The following is a 19,440-nucleotide window of genomic DNA, read 5'->3' as shown; positions in this document are numbered from 1 at the left end:
TTGCTTCCTAACACAGTAGCTCCATTCTCCCCACATTTTCAGAATTCATCTTGGGCAAATAACAGCAATTTTGAACAAGAAAACATTTTTGTTTCGCAACATTTTGCTGTTTTTATGTATAAAACAGTTGCCTTGCATTTTAAAAAACACATATAGTTGTCTGGAAATAATCATTTCAGTTTAAAACCCACAATTCTAATCAAAAACCCCACATCTAGTCTTCACAGATTATTTTCCTGGAATACTTTGCCATGAAATGTGAAAATATAGTCATTTTTCCTGCAAAATGGAGAAAGATGTGCAGATTATTCATCCTCACTTGCACAAATCTAATATCCAATATTAACATTTCTGATGAATTGACCCTAACATGCAAATATGGCACACATGTCCAAAGGGCTAATAAATCCACCCTTGATTTTACTGCTGCTTTTCCTACAGCTGCTTTGAGCTGGATCGAAATCTCACCTGATGTTGTCTTCTGTTCAGATACTTGGCATAGGTGATGAACTCAAATGTGTAATTTCTGACCGACCACTCTTGCTGATAGAAATAAATCAGCAAACCAGATTTTCAGTAGCCAAAAGCAGACATGTTTTCTAAGGGGGGGGGGTGAGCAGAGGGTGGAGGCATGTGAGCAGGTGATTTGAGGAGGTGAGCGAGTGTGGAGTTGGATTGTGAGCATCTGGGGGAGTGGGTGAGCAAGCTGGGACAGACAATGGTGTGCATTCTAGGAGAGAGGGCACTACAAGCCCCTTCTGGAACATGTCCCATAGATTCACTGCCACTGCTCTAAGTGTCATACCAATATTATTTACTCAAGTCTAATGCACCATCAAATATAATGTGAACCTCAATTTTCAAAACCCTGAAACTAAAAAAGTATTTGTTGATTAATGTAAAGCACAGCAGCAAAAGGTGCATTCTTTGTAATATGGCCATTCCACTTGCTGCATGTTTAGAATTCCTTCTTTAAAACCAAAAGTGTTAGAGCACTAAAGCTTCCAGCATGGAAAAGAAAACCTTTGGGTGCATCTTTCCTGTAGAATGAATCCACTTTAACTGCCTTGGTTCAATGCTATGGAGTCATAGAGTCTGTAGTTTTACGAGGTCTTTGGCCTTCTCCACCAAAAAATGCTGGTGCTTCACCAAACAACAATCCCAGGATTGCATAGCATTGACATCCCTCAAAGAGGAGCTCCAGGTGCTCCTGAAGCAGCTTCCCCTATTGCTTTGGCTTAGCACTAAGATTACTAAGATCTCATGCACACCCTAATTTTGGCAAGGTGATTTAGCCAAAAAAGGTCAGCATTAAATTCTAGTAAATACAGTATGTGACAGAATCTGAATAGAATGGGGATGTGAAATCAAATCTGTGAATAATTAAATCTGCAAACTTTAACTGCAACTTTAAAACTGCAACTTTAAAATAGACAATTCCAAGTCATGTGACATTGTTCATATATTGGGGCAACTTTTTATTTGGCTGATATTGCTGACCAGATGTTTACATCTGAGGCTTGGCCTCAAGACAATCTTCTATTTCAATCAGAGGGCCTTTTAACCCTTATGTGCTGTAGCAGCTTATTTTGCTAGAAGAAAATCCTTGAGGACAAGGTACATGATTAAAAACAAATCAAGACATTCTTCAAAATTAGCCCACATGAAGTCATATTAGTGTCTCCTTACCTTTAACATATTGAAAAGTTTCTTTAAAGTATGAACAGAAACCTGCAATAGATTCTCTGTGCCATGGACAGTCAGTGCCTGCAGGGTTATTTATCATTAGTTTAATTTAATTTCCTCTAGCAAAGAATTCAATTTAGAAGTAATTACTTTTGATAGATTGACAGTTATAATTAACCTTAAGTACTTAATATAAAGTAAGATCCACCTAGAACAGTCAGCTTTTTGAAGCAGGGCCTGTCTCCATATTGTTGATGCGCATGAGTGCTGACTTGTTTCAAATTATTAAGAGCTTGATGGAGGTGAGAATTTAATTATTAAATCTAACCATTTAGAAACACAGAAAAATGAATTAGGGGGAAAAAATCAATGAACAACCAGCACAGGATTTCTCTTTATATACTTTCCCTATAATTTCCACTCCAGTTATGTCTAAATTTGGTCTGAGCTTTGCAACTGAACATTGTAGCATTTGTTAAGTCAATAAGGCCTTCCCTGAAATATACAAAGAAGATTTAAAAAAAAAAAGATTTAGCCCTTCAAAATCTGAATGCTGCAAGGAGAACATTCTGATTTATGTGTTAAGAAAATCAGAACATCTCAATTCCCTGTACCAGATGCTTTGCCCATATTCACTGATACTATGTCTTCAAATTCCTTTGATACTGAAATAATAAGGAAAATAAACAAAAGTCTAATTTTGCCACAATGTTTCACTTCCATAAACAGCATCTCAACAAGTTGTATTTGTCTTGACATTTTGTTTCTTCATGTGATTTCCACAATGTGTTAACATAACTGGAGTCTATAAGAAACATGGTTTATAGAAAGAGTGGGAAATATGAAACCAACATTCTAACATCTTCAACTTTTTCCCACCCCCACCCCCCAAATCCTTAAGGAAATCCCAAAAATACAAATGAAAAGTGACTTGATGAGACAAATTTTGTACCAATTTTGGGGATGCTGTGGCAAATTGTAGCTAAGGATCAAACTTGGCCCAAGCACCGATTGCAGATGCCCACTCTACTTTATAGTAACTCTTAAAGGATATTTGTCATTATTTGCCTCCATATGAATTCTTCACTGTATATATTTATCAATTGGACAGGGACTTAGTAAACCATTAGGCAATTGTTCAATCTCTTTACAACAGGGGTGGCCTGGCCAACTAAGGCAAAATTTCACCTCTCCAGGAGGTCATATATTGACATTTCGCGCTCTCAATTCCTTCCCAGATTTAATAAAATAGAAATACTAACAGGATGGATTTTAAAAGGTAATTTTTAAGACATAAAAGCTTCTTTTGTGGAACATAAATGAGGAATTTGCTCTTAAAAGGTCTATAGCATTCTATCAGAAAACCATCTGGTCTTAGTGCTTTCCATAGTGGCATAAATTGAATGGCATATAAAATGTCATCAAGCATTGCATCCTATGACAGCTTCTTAATCTGATCATTTCAGATGTTAGATTACTATTCTGAAAGAACACCTGAAGTTTATGAGGATCAGATGAATTATCCTCCTTACATGGGTCTTCCAAATTTCATTTTAAGATCTCATTTGCAATGACTTGTTTTTTGACAGATCTTTTAGAAGAGTTTATAGTCTGCAAAATTTCTATTTCTTTATTGCCTTTAAATAGAAGGTCAGAAGGGTTTTCTATTTTCTCTCAGCTTCCACTGTGATTTCAGTATTTTAGCTCATACAAGTTTATGTCATAGATAAAAGCCATGTAAGACACCTTGCACTACTGGATAAAAGGCAATATACTTGCATAAACGTAACAAATAAGTAAATAAAGAAAATAAAAGCCTACTTTTCGGTCATGAGACATGAATATAAAAAGTAATTTGAGGCAATGCTCTGAAATCAATTTTTAAGTCCAAAAGATTCTATTCTAAGTGAAGCACTGCTGTCTCAGATAATTCAGTAATTGCCAGTAATCCAATAATCTGATGTCTGTAAAAATGTTTAAGAATTGTGGTACTCTAGTATTGAGACTAAATATTAACCATAGTTAATATTCTCTGATCAGCGCACAAGACCTTCCAGCTATATCAGCAAGTTTCAGCACTTCAAAATTGATTTCATATAAACCAAAGTATTAGTTTGCTGGCTAACCCTGAAGCTCATTTAGCAAATGCCAGGCCAACTTACTCTTTTCTGTTTATAACCATTATTGTTACAAACATAGTTGCATACTTTTGCCCCCTCCAATTTTGTAGCACATTAAATCCACCTAGAAGATGGGCTGTATTCTCTGAACCCTATAAACTTGTAGGTAACATATTTCTGGTTTAAAACAATGTGGTATGGTGGAAGAGGACAAGGATTTGAATCCCAGTGAAAAATGAGAAATAAAAATAAATATTTTATTCCTTTTACCCATCTGACAGTGGGGAATTGCTTGGTTTAGTATATGGCAACTGATTATTCTTTAATCATTTTTTTCCTCATGCCTTCACAAATATTGAGCTGGATATAAATATCTTATAAAGATATCACAACTGTATAATATATCCTCCACTTGTATATTGTTGCAGAAATCTAAATTTTGTAGGAGGATTTAACTTCTTCCTCTCACTCACATTGACTTCTAAGACTCAAAGGCATCAAGTTTTTTTTTGTTTTTTCTTTCAAGTGTTGCAGCTGTAAATAATTTAAATACTTCATCTGAAGAGAGCAACTCAGCAACATGTTCTAATGTTATTAGAATGAAAATAAACAAATATTTCACATTAATAATAGATCATTCAGTTTAGGGCTAATTAAGTAACTGCTCATCTAGCAACTCTATCAGTGAGGTAGATCAGATTTGACAGCTGTAAGTCAGAAGAAAAATTCATTACAGAAGTCTTTTTGTTATTGATTGTGCTTGCAGTGATGTTAACAGCACTTTACCTGCTCCATATTGTTCTATAATGTTATAGGTTCTAAATATAACATATGATCCGGAATGTTCATTATTAATAAGTGTGTATTAAACATCACAGAAATGCTAGAGTTTAATAATTTATCATGTGGCTGAGACTTCTAAACACTAGCACATAATGAATTCATATGAACACAGCAAGAGATAAAAATTTACTGTATTCCCTTGTGGCCTTGAAATATATAATTCCTCCCCATACTGAAGCCAACAGAAGTGTTCCATTATAATAATGTTGAGGATTAAATCCTAGTATGTGTACTGGAGCATAATATGCAATGAATATTGCTTACGTCCAAGTCAATATGCACAATTTTTGCAGGGAGAATTAGAAAATCCCCGAATCAGTTCTATCTTCTTTTGTATGTTCTCTTCCAACATCAAGGCATCAAGGCATAGTTTTGGGCACAGATTAAATATTAATGTCCAAACAGATATTAATAGTGGATGCCTACTTTAATAATGCTAAGAACTATGCACCTGTTCCCAAGGCCTGCATTTTTGTTGATGGAGTTGAAAAGGTCCAGGATTTAAAGCAGAGCAAGAGTCACTTGAAGACTCGACCCTCCTCTGACCTGTGTGCTATCCCTAGGCACATCGGCGACAGGGCTTCAAATAGCTCCCCTCCTACTCTGGTGCTGGTGAATGCTAGGTCAGTGCGGAATAAGATCAATACCATCAGGGACTTCATTATTGAAAGTGGGGCTGACTTAGCATGTATCACAGAAACCTGGTTGCAGGAGGGCGATGAGGTCCTCCTCCAGGAATTATAATCTCCAGATTTTGTTATCACCCACCAGATGCGGACCGGGAGACGGGGGGGGGGGTGGAGTGGCAATGCTCGCACGAGAAAATTTATCTCTGAGGGTGGTTCCCACTCCGAACATCTCTGGTATGGAAAGCGTTGGCCTTGTGTGGGATTCACAGGAGAATATAGCCTTTCTACTGGTGTACCGTGTGCCTAATGCACCAGTGGACAGCCTATCACAGCTGCTAGAGGTTGTGTCGGAGTGGGCCTTGAGGTTCCCCAGGCTTATTGTTTTGGGGGACTTCAATGTCCACACTGATGCAGGCTCCTTCTCCTCAGCAGCTGAAGACCTAGTGTCGACCATGGCGACACTAGGATTCTCACTTTATAATACTGGGCCTACACATCAGGCTGGCCACACACTAGATTTGATCTTTGGGGTTGGAATCCAAGTGACCCTAATCTCCGTTTCGGAGGTTCCATGGTCGGACCACTGCGCCCTAGGAATCTGTATAGAGCACACCAACCCACCCAACCTGGGCGCCGAACCTATTTGGGTTCGCCCGAAGAGACTAATGGAACCGGTCAGGTTCCTGAATGCTCTAAAGGCCATAGAACCTGTCAGCGACTCACTGGAGGTGCAAGTGGATACATGGAACACCAAATTATCCAATGCACTCGATGAGATCGCACCTAGACGCCTTCCCCGACCCCGTAAGAATCAGTCTCCTTGGTTCACTGAGGAGCTCCGTGCGATGAAACGGGAGAAGAGACGGCTAGAGGTCATGTGGCGGGAACGCCGTGATGAGGAATTGGAATTAGCTTATAAGAAGTCCAGAGAGTCTTATGAGCAGACTATCACCAAGGCAAAAAAGTCGTATTATGCTTCCTTGATAGTGTCTGCGAGCTCACACCCAGCACAATTATTTAAGATCATTACATCCCTGACAAAGGTCCCTTCTGTTCCAAACAATAATGACCTGGCTCCTTCTGCTGAGGTTTTCCAGAGCTGTTTTGCAGACAAGATCTCGCTTCTTCGCCAGGAACTCCCTGCCACGATGGATACAGTAACTGAACTTGAGACTCCATGGCCACTCTCTGGGCCCATCCTGGACCGGTTTACCCTGCTGGATGCAGAGGCTGTCGACAGGATCATGACTGCAGCTAGGCCGACCACCTGCTCCCTCGATCCGTGTTCCTCCTGGCTAGTAAAATCCTGCCTAGATGGATTACGTGAACCTCTGTTGAATATAATAAATAGCTCCCTTGAGCAAGGAGTTTTTCCAGAGGGTTTAAAAGAGGCATCAGTATCTCCGCTGCTGAAGAAACCGGACTTAGATCGTTCGGTTCCCGCTAGCTACCGCCCAGTGTCGAACCTTCCATTTCTGGGCAAGCTGGTTGAGAGAGCAGCAGTGGAACCGTTGCAGCAGTTCCTCAATGACACAGCCGGACTTGATCCCTTCCAGTCCGGCTTCCGTAGGGGGCACGGGACGGAGACTGTGCTGGTTGCCATCACAGACCAACTTCGCTGCCAGAGGGATCAAGGCGGATCAGCGCTGCTCGTGTTATTGGATCTCACAGCAGCATTTGATACGGTCGACCACAATCTATTGACCCACCGCCTAGCCATGACCCCTGAAATGGGTGTCCTCCTTCCTCCAAAATCGGGGACAGCGGGTGGTGAGGGGAGGGTTGGTTTCCACGTGGTCTCCGCTAACTTGTGGGGTCCCACAGGGAGCTATTCTCTCTCCTCTATTATTTAACATCTATATGCGACCGCTTGCCCGACTGGTGCGGAGCTTTGGGCTCGAGTGCCACCAGTACGCTGATGACACTCAGCTCATTCTGAGGATGGAGAGCCTGCTGGACTCCGTACCCGATAGTTTCCATCAGTGCCTTGAAGCCGTTACTGGATGGTTGCATGCCAGCAGGTTGAGGGTGAATCCAGCGAGATCCTTTGGCTGGGCCATCCGGGGGGAGGGAGATCCAGCTGCCTACCCTGGATGGTGAGACACTACGTCCGTCATCTTCGGTAAAAAGTCTTGGTGTCTTATTGGACCCTTTGCTCACAATGGAGGCCCAGGTCTCTGCTGTGAGCAGATCTGTGTTTTTCCATCTACGTCAGGCTAGGCGACTGGCTCCCTACCTATCTAGGAATGACCTGGCGACAGTGATCCAGGCGACGGTCATCTCGAGGCTCGACTACTGTAACGCCCTCTACATTGGCCTTCCTCTGTCAGTGATCCGGAAACTGAAGCTGGTGCAAAACGCGGCGGCTCGGCTTCTCGCCGGGGTGCCTGCGAGGTGGCGTATCACCCCAATTCTTCAACAGCTGCACTGGCTACCGATTGAGTACCGGATTACTTTCAAGATACTAGTACTAACTTTCAAGGCCTTACATGGTCTGGGGCCAGCGTACCTGAGGGCCCGCTTATCACCCTACCAACCCCAGAGATTACTTCGGTCCGAAGACCAAAATTTGCTTGAAGTCCCTAACATACGGATTTATCATTTGTCTTCCACTAGGCAGAGAGCCTTCTCGATTGTAGCCCCTCAATTATGGAATGCCTTGCCAGTGGAAACTCGAACCACCCGAGACTTACTTGCCTTTCGGAAAGCCTGCAAAACCTTGCTCTTCCGACAAGCGTTCAATGGGTGAAAGACTCGGGGCTATGTCTGTTTTTATTGTTGCTTTTATTGTTGCTTTTACTGTTTTTATTGTTATTTTAAAGCCAAGTGTATTGTTTTAATCTATTTTTGTAAACCGCTCCGAGCCAAACCGGGAGTAGCAGTATATAAGTTTAATAATAATAATAATAAAAAAGTGGGTGGAAGTGTGAAATGAGACATTAAGACATAAGCAATGAAAAGTTGTGTCTTCCTAAGTCATTACACAAACTGTGCAAGAAGTACTTTTCTAGACGTTCTGGTGGGTCCTTATGATGGGAATGGATTCTCTTGACCCTTCAGTGCCTTCCTACTCTGGCTGGGATGCTATGAAAGTTTGTACTTCCTAGACTGCTTTTGTCTTCTTCTGTCTGTGACCTCTTTCACAATACAAAGTTATATCACTTGAAATTCAATTTAGATGCCATAACTGAATCTTATGGAGTCCTGCAATTTGAAGTGCAGTACTAGAGTTCTTTTGCTGAGAATTTGAAATGCATCTTCTTAAATTGCAAATCCCAGGATTCCAGTTAAAGTGAAATCAAAATGCTATAAATATTTTGTGTAAATAGGGTCCCAGGTCCCTACACACATTGAGGGGATTGGGGCAGAATCAGCTACATGTTTTCCCTACCTGGAGAGAGACAGTCCAATAATCTGCAGAGGAGGGAAGGTTGAGGGAGCTTTTGTTCTATTTTTGTTCCCTTCTTCTCTTACATTTCTGGAGCAGATCCTGGGTGGAAATTGAAAACAGGAAGTGAGTCCTGACATGTTCTTGCCTTGAATTACTTTGTGGTTGAATGTCATAAATGTTTTGAAACTCAATTTTGCTGTGTTGGAGAAGGGATAGTGTGTGCGAGAAAACGTTATTGTATCTTTTTTTCCTCCTTCCCACAACTGTAAATTAATAGTTAAAACAAGATAATCTAGATGAAGTGTAAATTTGTTGAAAAATTCATTTTATTAAAAGTGATTTGGATGAGATTATATTTGGCTGGAGCCCCCGGTGGCGCAATGGGTTAAACCCTTGTGTTGGCAGGACTGCTGATCAAAAGGTCAGTGGTTCAAACCCGGGGAGCAGGGTGAGTTCCAATCTGTCAGCTCTAGTTCCCCATGTGGGGACATGAGAGAAGCCTTCCACAGGATGGTAAAACATCAAAGATCTGGGCATCCCCTGAACAATGTCCTTGAAGATGGCCAATTCTCACACACCAGAAGTGACTTCCAGTTTCTCAAGTCACTCCTGACACACACAAAAATGTTTGGCTACACTTTCTCTTTGAGAAATGTAGTGATTATTTCCAAAGGCAAACATTTACCTCACTAATGTCAAAATATCAACTCACAACTCTATTTCCATGTTATTCTGTATACACCACAATTTTTCATTTCAACGCAACTTCATGATACAAGCTTTTTTGACATTTTGGTGTCCAGGTAAAAAGGTAAAGGTAAAGGTTTCCCCTGACATTAAGTCCAGTCATGTCTGACTCTGGGGGTTGGTGCTCAGCTCCATTTCTAAGCCGAAGAGCCGGCGTTGTCCGTAGACACTTCCAAGGTCATGTGGCCGGCATGACTGCATGGAGTGTCCAATAATGGGTCAAAATGAACAAAATACAGTAACTCAACTTTTTATGTCAGTTATTTTCAAAATTTCCTAGCTGTTGATGAATGAGCTCCACTATAATGAAATAATGATGACCTCACACTTACAAAGGACACCACTTTATTGAACAATAGGATAGCAAGTCAGAGGTAGAAATATGGTAGACAGAATGTGAGTGCTCAAGGTTTTGTTTTTACCTTAGCTGGTCTCTTAATAAAAATCAGCATTTTATTGTAGAATACTTTTGCCCAGGCTTGATACTGAACAGTGTTGTTGCACTTTGCATTCTGATAAAGCATAGTTGGAACTTCTCCAGGTAATACTGACAGCATTTGGAATAAGTAGCTATTAAAGCAAGACAGAGATTTCACAAATCAGGTTTTGGCCTTTAATCTCCTTGGCAGCTCAGAGAGCTCTGGTAAATGTTTTCAACATTCTAGTTTTTATGTGCTCAATAGCAGGTGTTGTTTTTCTTCCTAAGCATAGACATAGAGAGGGTAGTATGTTTATCACTAGAGCACGTTGCCCTGACAAAAAGCAAATGTTTCAAATGGCATAATCTATACTCAGGGCCAAAGTGCAAGCAACAAATCAATCACATGCTCACTTGAAAGATGCATTGATATAGAAGGCTTTAACTGCACTTTTCTTATGCTTTTAGGAATAAATTAGAAAGTTCAATTCAGAAGGAAAGAGAAGCACACAATTTATTTCAAATTTGCTTATGTGTTAGCACTGTGTCTTTGATCTTGAATCTGCAAGAATCCAGAAATCGGCAATGTACTATTTTAAGTACACTTATGAAACCCTAGAGTCAAACTCAGGCAAGGCAAGCCACTTTATTTTACAAAAATATATGTTTGGACAACCAAATGCTCCAATTTATGTGAATGTGTAGTGAGATATGTATAGTATACACACTCATGAATGGAAAGAGGACAGTGGGGCAGATTGCACTGTAGTAAAAACAGTCAACATTTGTAAGAAGTAGGTCAAGAGAGTCCAGAATGAGCTCAAACATGCAAGACAAGCTTAAAATACCGTCGATACCAGGCAAGATTCTGGAAAAGATAATTAAGGAAGTGGTCTGCAAACACTTAGAAACAAATGCAGTCATTGCTAATAGTCAACACGGATTTATCAAAAACAAGTCATGCCAGACTAATCTGATCTCTTTTTTGATAGAGTTACGAGTTGGGTCGATACAGGGAACGCCGTGGATGTAGCGTACCTAGATTTCAGTAAGGCCTTCGACAAAGTCCCTCACAACCTTCTGGCAAACAAACTAGTAAAATGTGGGCTAGACAAAACTACGGTTAGGTGGATCTGTAATTGGCTAAGCGAACGAACCCAAAGGGTGCTCACCAATGCGTCGTCTTCATCTTGGAAAGAAGTCACGAGTGGAGTGCCGCAGGGTTCCGTGCTGGGCCCGGTTCTGTTTAACATCTTTATTAACAACTTAGATGAAGAGTTAGAAGGCACGATCATCAAGTTTGTAGATGACACCAAACTGGGAGGGATAGCCAACACTCCAGAAGAAAGGAGCAGAATTCAAAACGATCTTGACAGACTAGAGAGATGGGCCAAAACTAACAAAATGAAGTTCAACAGGGACAAATGCAAGATACTTCACTTTGACAGAAAAAAATGGAATGCAAAGGTACAGAATGGGGGACACCTGGCTAGACAGCAGTACATGTGAGAAAGATCTTGGAGTCCTTGTGGACAACAAGTTAAACATGAGCCAACAATGTGATGCGGCTGCTAAGAAAGCCAATGGGATTTTGGCCTGCATCAATAGGGGTATAGTGTCTAGAACCAGGGAAGTCATGTTCCCCCTCTATTCTGCTTTGGTCAGACCACACCTGGAATACTGCGTCCAATTCTGGGCACCGCAGTTGAAGGGAGATATTGACAAGCTGGAATGCGTCCAGAAGAGGGCAACTAAAATGATCAAGGGTATGGAGAACAAGCCCTATGAGGAGCGGCTTAAAGAACTGGGCATGTTTAGTCTGCAGAAGAGAAGGCTAAGAGGAGACATGATAGTCATGTACAAATATGTGAGGGGAAGTCATAGGGAGGAGGGAGCAAGCTTGTTTTCTGCTGCCCTCCAGACTAGGACACTGAAAAATGGCTTCAAACTACAGGAAAGGAGATTCCACCTGAACATCAGGAAGAACTTCCTCACTGTGAGAGCTGTTCGGCAGTGGAACTCTCTCTCCCGGACTGTGGTGGAGGCTCCTTCTTTAGAGGCTTTTAAACAGAGGCTGGATGGCCATCTGTTGGGGGTGCTTTGAATGCGATTTCCTGCTTCTTGGCGGGGGGTTGGACTGGATGGCCCATGAGGTCTCTTCCAACCCTACTATTCTATGATTCTATGATTCTATGATTCTAAAATAATGAAGTAGGTGGCAGTGTTAGGGGATGTGTCCAAAGCAGAGGAACAACATGAAGTTGGCAGGTCCATGGTGTGAAGGTGCTAATAGGTAACAGAGAATGCCAAAATGCTCAACATCTACCTTGCCTCTATCTGCTACTAGAAAGTAAACAGCACTCATCCTGTTGAAATGAGAACAAATGATGCAGGAAGCAGCTCCAACCCCATGATAGATAAGGGAGTGTTAGGGATTCCTCTTCTTCAGAAGAGGAAGGGGAGCAGGAAAGTGTTCATGAATCTGAGGGTGAGTTGGAATCTGAGGAGATTTTGCAAACACCCTCATTTCTGGAGAGGCGAAAGGAAACAGAGCAGAGAGGTCATTCAACTAGAATAGCTGCCAGAAATGCAGCTGAGTAATTAGGAACTGCCCTAGCAGCTGTGAGGGGACTCAAGGTTATAAAGCATAAGCGGGTGCAGCCAGCTCTTGCTGGTAACAAAGTGACTCTTCGCTCCCCTTGTGCCTGCTTCAAGTCTGCATCTGGAAAACTGCTCCTAAGGATTAATTGCTGTTTCTTTGTCTGAAGTAAGACTGCTATTTGATTTGGGAATTTAACAGAGACTAAGAACTGTGTTTACCCTAAGACTTCCTTGCTTCCTTTTGCATTATTCCACTGAATGTGCTGTGCTTTATGTTTTGCTGAAGCAAAGCACTTTTCATTTACTTACCACAGTGTTTTAAGGCTGTTCTTGAAAGACAAAACAGGACAGGGGGTGATATGGAGCCATCTAAACTAATTTAAATGAATTCAAGTCTTCAAGACCAGATAAACTACAGGGATAATAAAGAAATTTACAGGTGTAATCTATATATAGATATAGCTCTCTATATAGAGCTATATATGTTGAGAATTCTTGGAGAAAAGTTGAGGTTCCAAAAGACTGGAGAAGGGTAAATGTTGTCATCATCTTCAAAGGGAGGAAGAGAAAACCCAAGCAATGACCAGGAAAAGTTCCAGAATAGGTCCTTGAACAGTTCATCTGTGAGCACTGAGGACAAAAATGGCAATACAGGTTCCTAAAAAAAAAAACCAGTTATACCAGATTAATCTTCTTAGTATTTGTGACATAACTACAATCTTAGTAGATCAGCGGAATACTGGAATGCATTGTACCTTAAACTCATTACAGCTTCAGCAAGATCACTCACAATGCTCTTGAGGACAAGCTGATAAGACCAATAGATTCAGGCACAGCTGTATTGGCCATGCAGCAAAATACAAAAAAAATTATAGGGAATACTGATACCTTTCTGGCAAACCAAACTACAGGAAATACAACATTCAAGCTTTTGAAGTTTTACTGGCTTCTTCATCAGGCAAAGATATTTAAAACTATACAGGAGTGGAAAAGTGACAGTTCTAGAGTCACAGGCCTGCATTTTGTCTCAGAGGTTATTAAGATGGTCTACAGCAGGGGTCCTCAAACTTTTAAAGCCATGGAGCCCTTTTTGAAGAAAAAAACTTTCTGGTGGAGCCCCAAGAAACTTTTGGACAAAGGGGTTGCATTGCATTTTGGCAGATGGGCCAGGCCAGTGACAGATGGATGGAGAATGTTTGTGTGAACCATGGTGGTGGCAGAGAGGCCTCATAGGCTGTGACGGTAGCAGCAGCGCTACACAGGCCATGTGTGTCTTAGGCAGCAGGGAGTGGGAGACCCTATGGGAACCCCTGACTGTGCTTTGTAGAGCCCTAAGGGCTCTGCTGAGCACAGTTTATGAACCCCTTGATGGATTGTCACCTTGACGTGGTGAGGGGGCTTGTGTGTTCCAATGAACCTGCGGGCAAAACCACAGGAGTCACACACTCCCAGGAGTGGCCACAGGGGAGGATCTAGACCAAGAACAATCTGAAGACCCAAAGACTTCAAAGGCGGAGCAGGCGGAGGATAACATGGTACATGTTACAATGGCTATGAAGGCGGAAGAAGGCTGCAACAGACTGAGAAGCCACTCTCGTTGTGTTAATCACACCACTGCTGGGACCTCAATCTGTGAAGACTGTGTGTTGACCGGCTGTGCATCGACCTCCACACATTAAAAAAAATCACGCACAGGCGTCTTCCAAGAAATGGAGGACCATTATCCTCGAACTACGAGCGATCGCCTAAGTAAATAAGGTCTAGAGTGACATCAGTCCAAACAGAGATTATTCTTCTTGGCTATGTGGGGACTGGGGACAAAGGACAATAAAAGACAAGTAATAAACACTCCACTTCATTCATAACAGAAAATTAACTTCCCTTGGGATGAAGGCTACACCCTCCACACACACACATACAAATCTAGGCAATGCTATTGCTAGTTAGATTGGAGCTGAAAAATCCCAGAACAAGCTCATCAGTGATTCCTGAAAAATGTTATAATTGGTATGCTACCGAGATCTGTTCCAGATGTTCAACATCTTTTTGTAAATTACTTGAGGAATAAAGGAGATCTGTGAATTAGTTTTACATATGACAACAAAATGTGTGTGTGTGTGTGGGGGGGGGGGTCGTCATATTTCAGAAGACAGAATTGGGATTCAAGATGATTTTAAGGGATTAGAGAACAGTGCCAAAGCTAACAGAACAAATCTCAATAGGAATAAATTAAGGCTGGAAAAAAATCAATTGCACAAACTGAGGGTCGATGACACTGGTTTGACAGCAATATGTGTGAAAAGCATCTAGAAATCTCAGTAGAACAGGAAGCAAACATGAGTCATAGGGTAGTTTTGTGGCAAAATAACATAATATGATTTTTAAAAGAAATTGTTTATACATACAGGCATACCTAGCTGTTAAAATTCTACCAGAAGAAAGTGGAAATATGTCTAAAAGTGCTTATAAGTATCATTAGTTGTTTTGTTTTTTTTTCAAATCCTGATGTGTTTTGGACTATGCACCTTAAGGCCATCCTCGCCAAGTTCTTAAATCTTAACTTCAGTAATTCTCAGGAAACCATTCACTGGACAAATATCTATTTATTAGTCACATTACAGGTTTCATCAGTGACCGATCAGTTTCTGCTTCTTTTGCTTCTCAACCTCATCAAAAAGTCCACCAAACTGCCATTCACACACAAGAGACCCTTCCCAGTCATTGTAGAATTGTAGAATTCCTTGAAAGTTTCACTGTAGAATTCCTTGAAAGTGGGAGTTTGCTAAATATCTTGTCATGTTTTTTTTAAAAAAAAACAGGCTTTATATACCTGGTTATTTACATTTATTACACACATATACACTCTTTGCCTTCATATGTACAATATCACCTACAGGGCTCATGTGCCATTTTCCATATCAAGAAGTGTCAGTAGCACTGTTAAAGTTGGTCCGTATTTTTTAAAAAATCAACTGCATCTGATATATAAAAAGCAGTGAAGTGAGGCAAAGATGTGCTGTTAGTAAACAGCCAAATTCAGCACTGAATCTCTACAACATTATGTATGGTGCACAGTAGGATATTCAATCAGACCTCTTTTACAAGCAATTGATATTCTCTGTAGCCTATACATAATACTGTCTAGAGAGTTAGATAGCTGTTAACATTTCATTACTCTTGCCATTGATTTCTCTCTACATTCTTTGCAACAAAAATAAAAAGGGACCTCTTATTTCACTGAATTAGTTCCAGAGCACTTGACATTATTGACTCCTTAATGAAAATTAATGATGACATATTTCTTTCCATCATACATGTAAGGGCACTGGGTTCACATTATGTTCAAAACAAAACACAAACACCTTAATGCAGCACAATGAGATCATTTAAAAATAACCTTAAATATGTTTTTTTAATCCATTAAAATATTTATAAACTATCATTCTAGGTAAAGGCTACACCAGAAAAAAAATGGTTGCCGTCATTCTAAAAAAAAAATGTTCTCACATTTTAAAATATTGGTGTTCAGTTTTTTCAAGATTTCTACTGATAGATATGTTAAATTTAAGAGCATGGTTACATTCTTTTGTATGATGGATGGGGCAGATTAATCAAAATTTGAAATGTATGATTTTGAATTTGGATGGTGTTCTGTTATTTCTGAATACCATCCCACCCCAGCATTTTGCAGATGAAAACCAGGACAAACATGACCAAGCAGTGTCAGAGTGTCATCAGAATTAATGTTAACTGAGCAAGAACTAGGCATGACTGCAGCTGTTTCCTTTCCCCCTGAGCCACTGGAAAGGACAAAATGTGTATTCCTCAGGTTCCACACTGCTGAGTTAACTCAAACCCCATCTACATTGCCATATAATGTAATTTGAATTGCATTGAACTGGATTATATGAGCCTTCACTGCAGTATAATCCAATTCAATCTGCATCATAATGGCAGTATAGATGGGGCCTCACCACAAACTACTTTTGCACTTTGAACTATGTTTGCAGCAATTGAAGTAAGCTATGATGAAGAAGGAAGGTGGAAAGAGAAACTAGTACATTTTAAATAATTTTTAAAAGTGGGATTATATAGGATTAATCAGGAGTGTTCCTGACAACTCAGTTGAAAAGCATGTTTCAGATCTCATAATGACTAAAGTTCCAAATCTCATTAAGGACCTCATCAGAAGAGGTCTGATTGAATATCCTATTGTGCACCATACATAATGGTTGAGGTCCAGATTAGCGATTTGCCAGCTTTTGTGATGAATTGGAGCAGCAGCAACAGAGCAATCCCAGTGCCCTGGTGGGCAGCTGACGCTTCCCCATCACATGTGAGGAAGCACCACCGCACCACTTAATCCCATGGTAGCCTCATTGTTTCTAATGGAACACAGAGAGGCTACCATGTTGGTGGTGCAGTGTCCTACCATGCTGCCAGCCCAGTTCACCCACTGAGCTCTGTCAGAAGTAAGCCTATGTCATCTCATGGGTGGTGTGGGACTCTGTGAGTGAACTGGGGTGGAAGCATCCTAGGCTGCTTATGTTTTCTACATATGATGAGGTCATATGACTTGAATGTTAGAACATATTAAACATGCAAACTTTAGGAAATACTTCTCAATTGACTTTAACTTACAGATGACAGCTAAAACCTTTCCTCCCACCTTCCCATCCTAAATAGATAAATAAATACTCTAATTTCATTTATTTTGAGCATGTTGTCTGCTTAAATGCATGGGTGTCTATACAAATCTTCAGTGGGTAAAAACATGAGCAGTGATCCAAGTAATACACACAAAATAACTGAATTTTCTCAGATAAAAGATTTCAGGTTGAAATAAGTTTTGAGATCCTGTCTGAAAAACTCAAAAGAGGGCTGTGATTTGGTAGAGGGGTGAAAAATTACTCAACTCTATGGGCTCAATTTAACAAAATTCTGCTGGAATTCAGATTTTTGTGAATTATTTTAAAAATAAACTAAGCTCTATTGTCCTATAGAAAATGCTTCCTTGTCAAGTGGAGATTTGTTCATACTGTGCCATGTCTTTAAAGAACACAGTTTTGCTAACCCAAGAAAAGGAACAATATACCATATTTTTTTAACTGTAAGACACCATCAATTGTAAAATGCACCTTAATTTCAGTACCAACACCAACAAAAATACACAAGATACACAATCAATTCTAAGATGCACCCCATTTTTACATATGCTTACATAGGAAAAACGTGCATCTTAGAATTGAAAAAAATCAGTAATGGTAAATTATTTGCATTTGCAAGCATGCTTTTAGACGCCTTTTAAATAGCTATACACAGGATTAAACACAACAGCCAGGCATAAAATTGGCAGAAGAAGGTAAGAGAGAAAATAAGTATAGTGGAAGAGGACTGGCAAGCTGGAGAAGAGGAAATTGGTGAATGTTTATAAGAAGATCAAGTCCATATATTTCCTTTCTTCTGCCTCTCTTCCCCTCCCTTTCATATTTACAGATAATAAAGATTATGATGCATACCTGTCATACACCAAAGTGGATCCTGACCAATGGAACCAAGAAACCGGGGAAGAAGAACGATTTGCTCTTGAGATCTTACCAGATATGCTTGAAAAGCATTACGGATACAAATTGTTCATTCCAGATAGAGATCTTATCCCAACTGGAAGTAAGTTTTAATTCCTTGTGTGTGGTATACTGGAAATCCATATTAACATGCAAAATACAAAAGCATATTTGAAATGTTTAGATGATATTTTAAAACTGCTTCATGATATGTTGTAGTAAAATTCAAAGATATAGCCATGTTAGCCTGCAATATCAGTATGCAAAGGCATCTGATATCACCTTAAAGACTGATGCTGGCTCTACACTGCCCTATAGCTGAAGATCTGATTCCAGATTATCTGCTTTGAATTGGATTATATGAGTCTACACTACCAGATAATCTGGGATAAGTAAATCATCTGGGATCAGATCCTGGAATATAGAGCAGTGTAGATTCAGCCTGAAAAAAAGACACTAGTAGCAGAAGTTTTCATTGGTCCCATTCACATTTTGTGACATCCTCTAGTGTTTGTAGGAAAATAGACGCCTTAATCCAGAACCCTTGAGAGGGCTAGAAGCCTCTTTCCTTCTATCATTCATAATTAAAACTGAACTTGTCACCTCATCAGTATACCCACAGATTTTGTATTTCTGTTCACGCACACAATCTGCCATATATAGGTCTCTTTCTAGGCACTTGAAGAAGTAGACTATGTAAGCTTATGCTACCAGTCTAAGGTGCTACAAGATCCTATTGAACATTGTAGTAAAGTTCATAATGCTATTAATTTTCAATATAGATTTCAAAGCCTACAATGTGCATAGAGTTCTGCATCAATTGTGCTATGCAAACCTTAAATTGAATGGCAATGTAGTACAACCTTATCCACAACTGGATGCACAGCGAAATGAGATTTTGCCTCAACTGGAAATATGCACCCACATGCCAAATGACTAGGCTTGAGCGAAATCATTGGATACCTCGTAATTCGGATTAAAATCGAATTTATCTCACTTGCGAACGTGGTTCCGATGAGGGTTATCATGTCGGATCTAACCCGCGATTTTGAAGTGTTCTAGTCAAATGTTTTTAATGGCTTTGAAATTTGATCGGAAATGTTTTTAATTTTTTTATCTGATTTAAACTGGATTATATGAGTCCCCACTGCCATATAATCTGGAATAAGAAGAAAAGTGATGGATCTAGACCAAGCTTGGCACACAGACCCAACATGGGCAACTGTGAATACTGGCAGGCTTTATGGGTGATTGACCTTAGCATTAGAGAGTTATAGTTCACCTGTATTTGAGAACACTGAACCCAGCAAGTGACGGATCTGGACCACACTTGGCACACAGACCAACATGGACACATCTGTGAATCCTGGGGGAGTTTTGGGAGGGTTGACCCAAGACTTTTGGGAATTGTACTTCACCCACATCCTTATACATTTTCTCA

The 19,440-nt window shown here is 40.3% G+C and overlaps 1 protein-coding gene across 4 annotated transcripts in view; it reads left to right on the top strand.

The window, feature by feature from the left end:
* il1rapl1 (interleukin 1 receptor accessory protein like 1) overlaps positions 1 to 19,440 on the top strand; it is a 1,149,188-nt gene that overhangs the window by 1,122,979 nt on the left and 6,769 nt on the right. For all 4 annotated transcript variants that reach the window (XM_062977208.1, XM_062977207.1, XM_062977210.1 and 1 more), the window contains one exon: positions 17,932 to 18,102. In XM_062977208.1, the coding sequence (XP_062833278.1) occupies positions 17,932 to 18,102 (171 nt within the window). The remainder of the gene's footprint in view (positions 1 to 17,931; positions 18,103 to 19,440) is intronic.

The sequence above is a fragment of the Anolis carolinensis genome, chromosome 3 (assembly GCF_035594765.1).
Source record: "Anolis carolinensis isolate JA03-04 chromosome 3, rAnoCar3.1.pri, whole genome shotgun sequence".
Lineage (NCBI taxonomy): Eukaryota > Metazoa > Chordata > Lepidosauria > Squamata > Dactyloidae > Anolis > Anolis carolinensis.
Note: the sequence above shows the minus strand (reverse complement) of the source record. Positions and strands in the feature narration are given on the sequence as shown.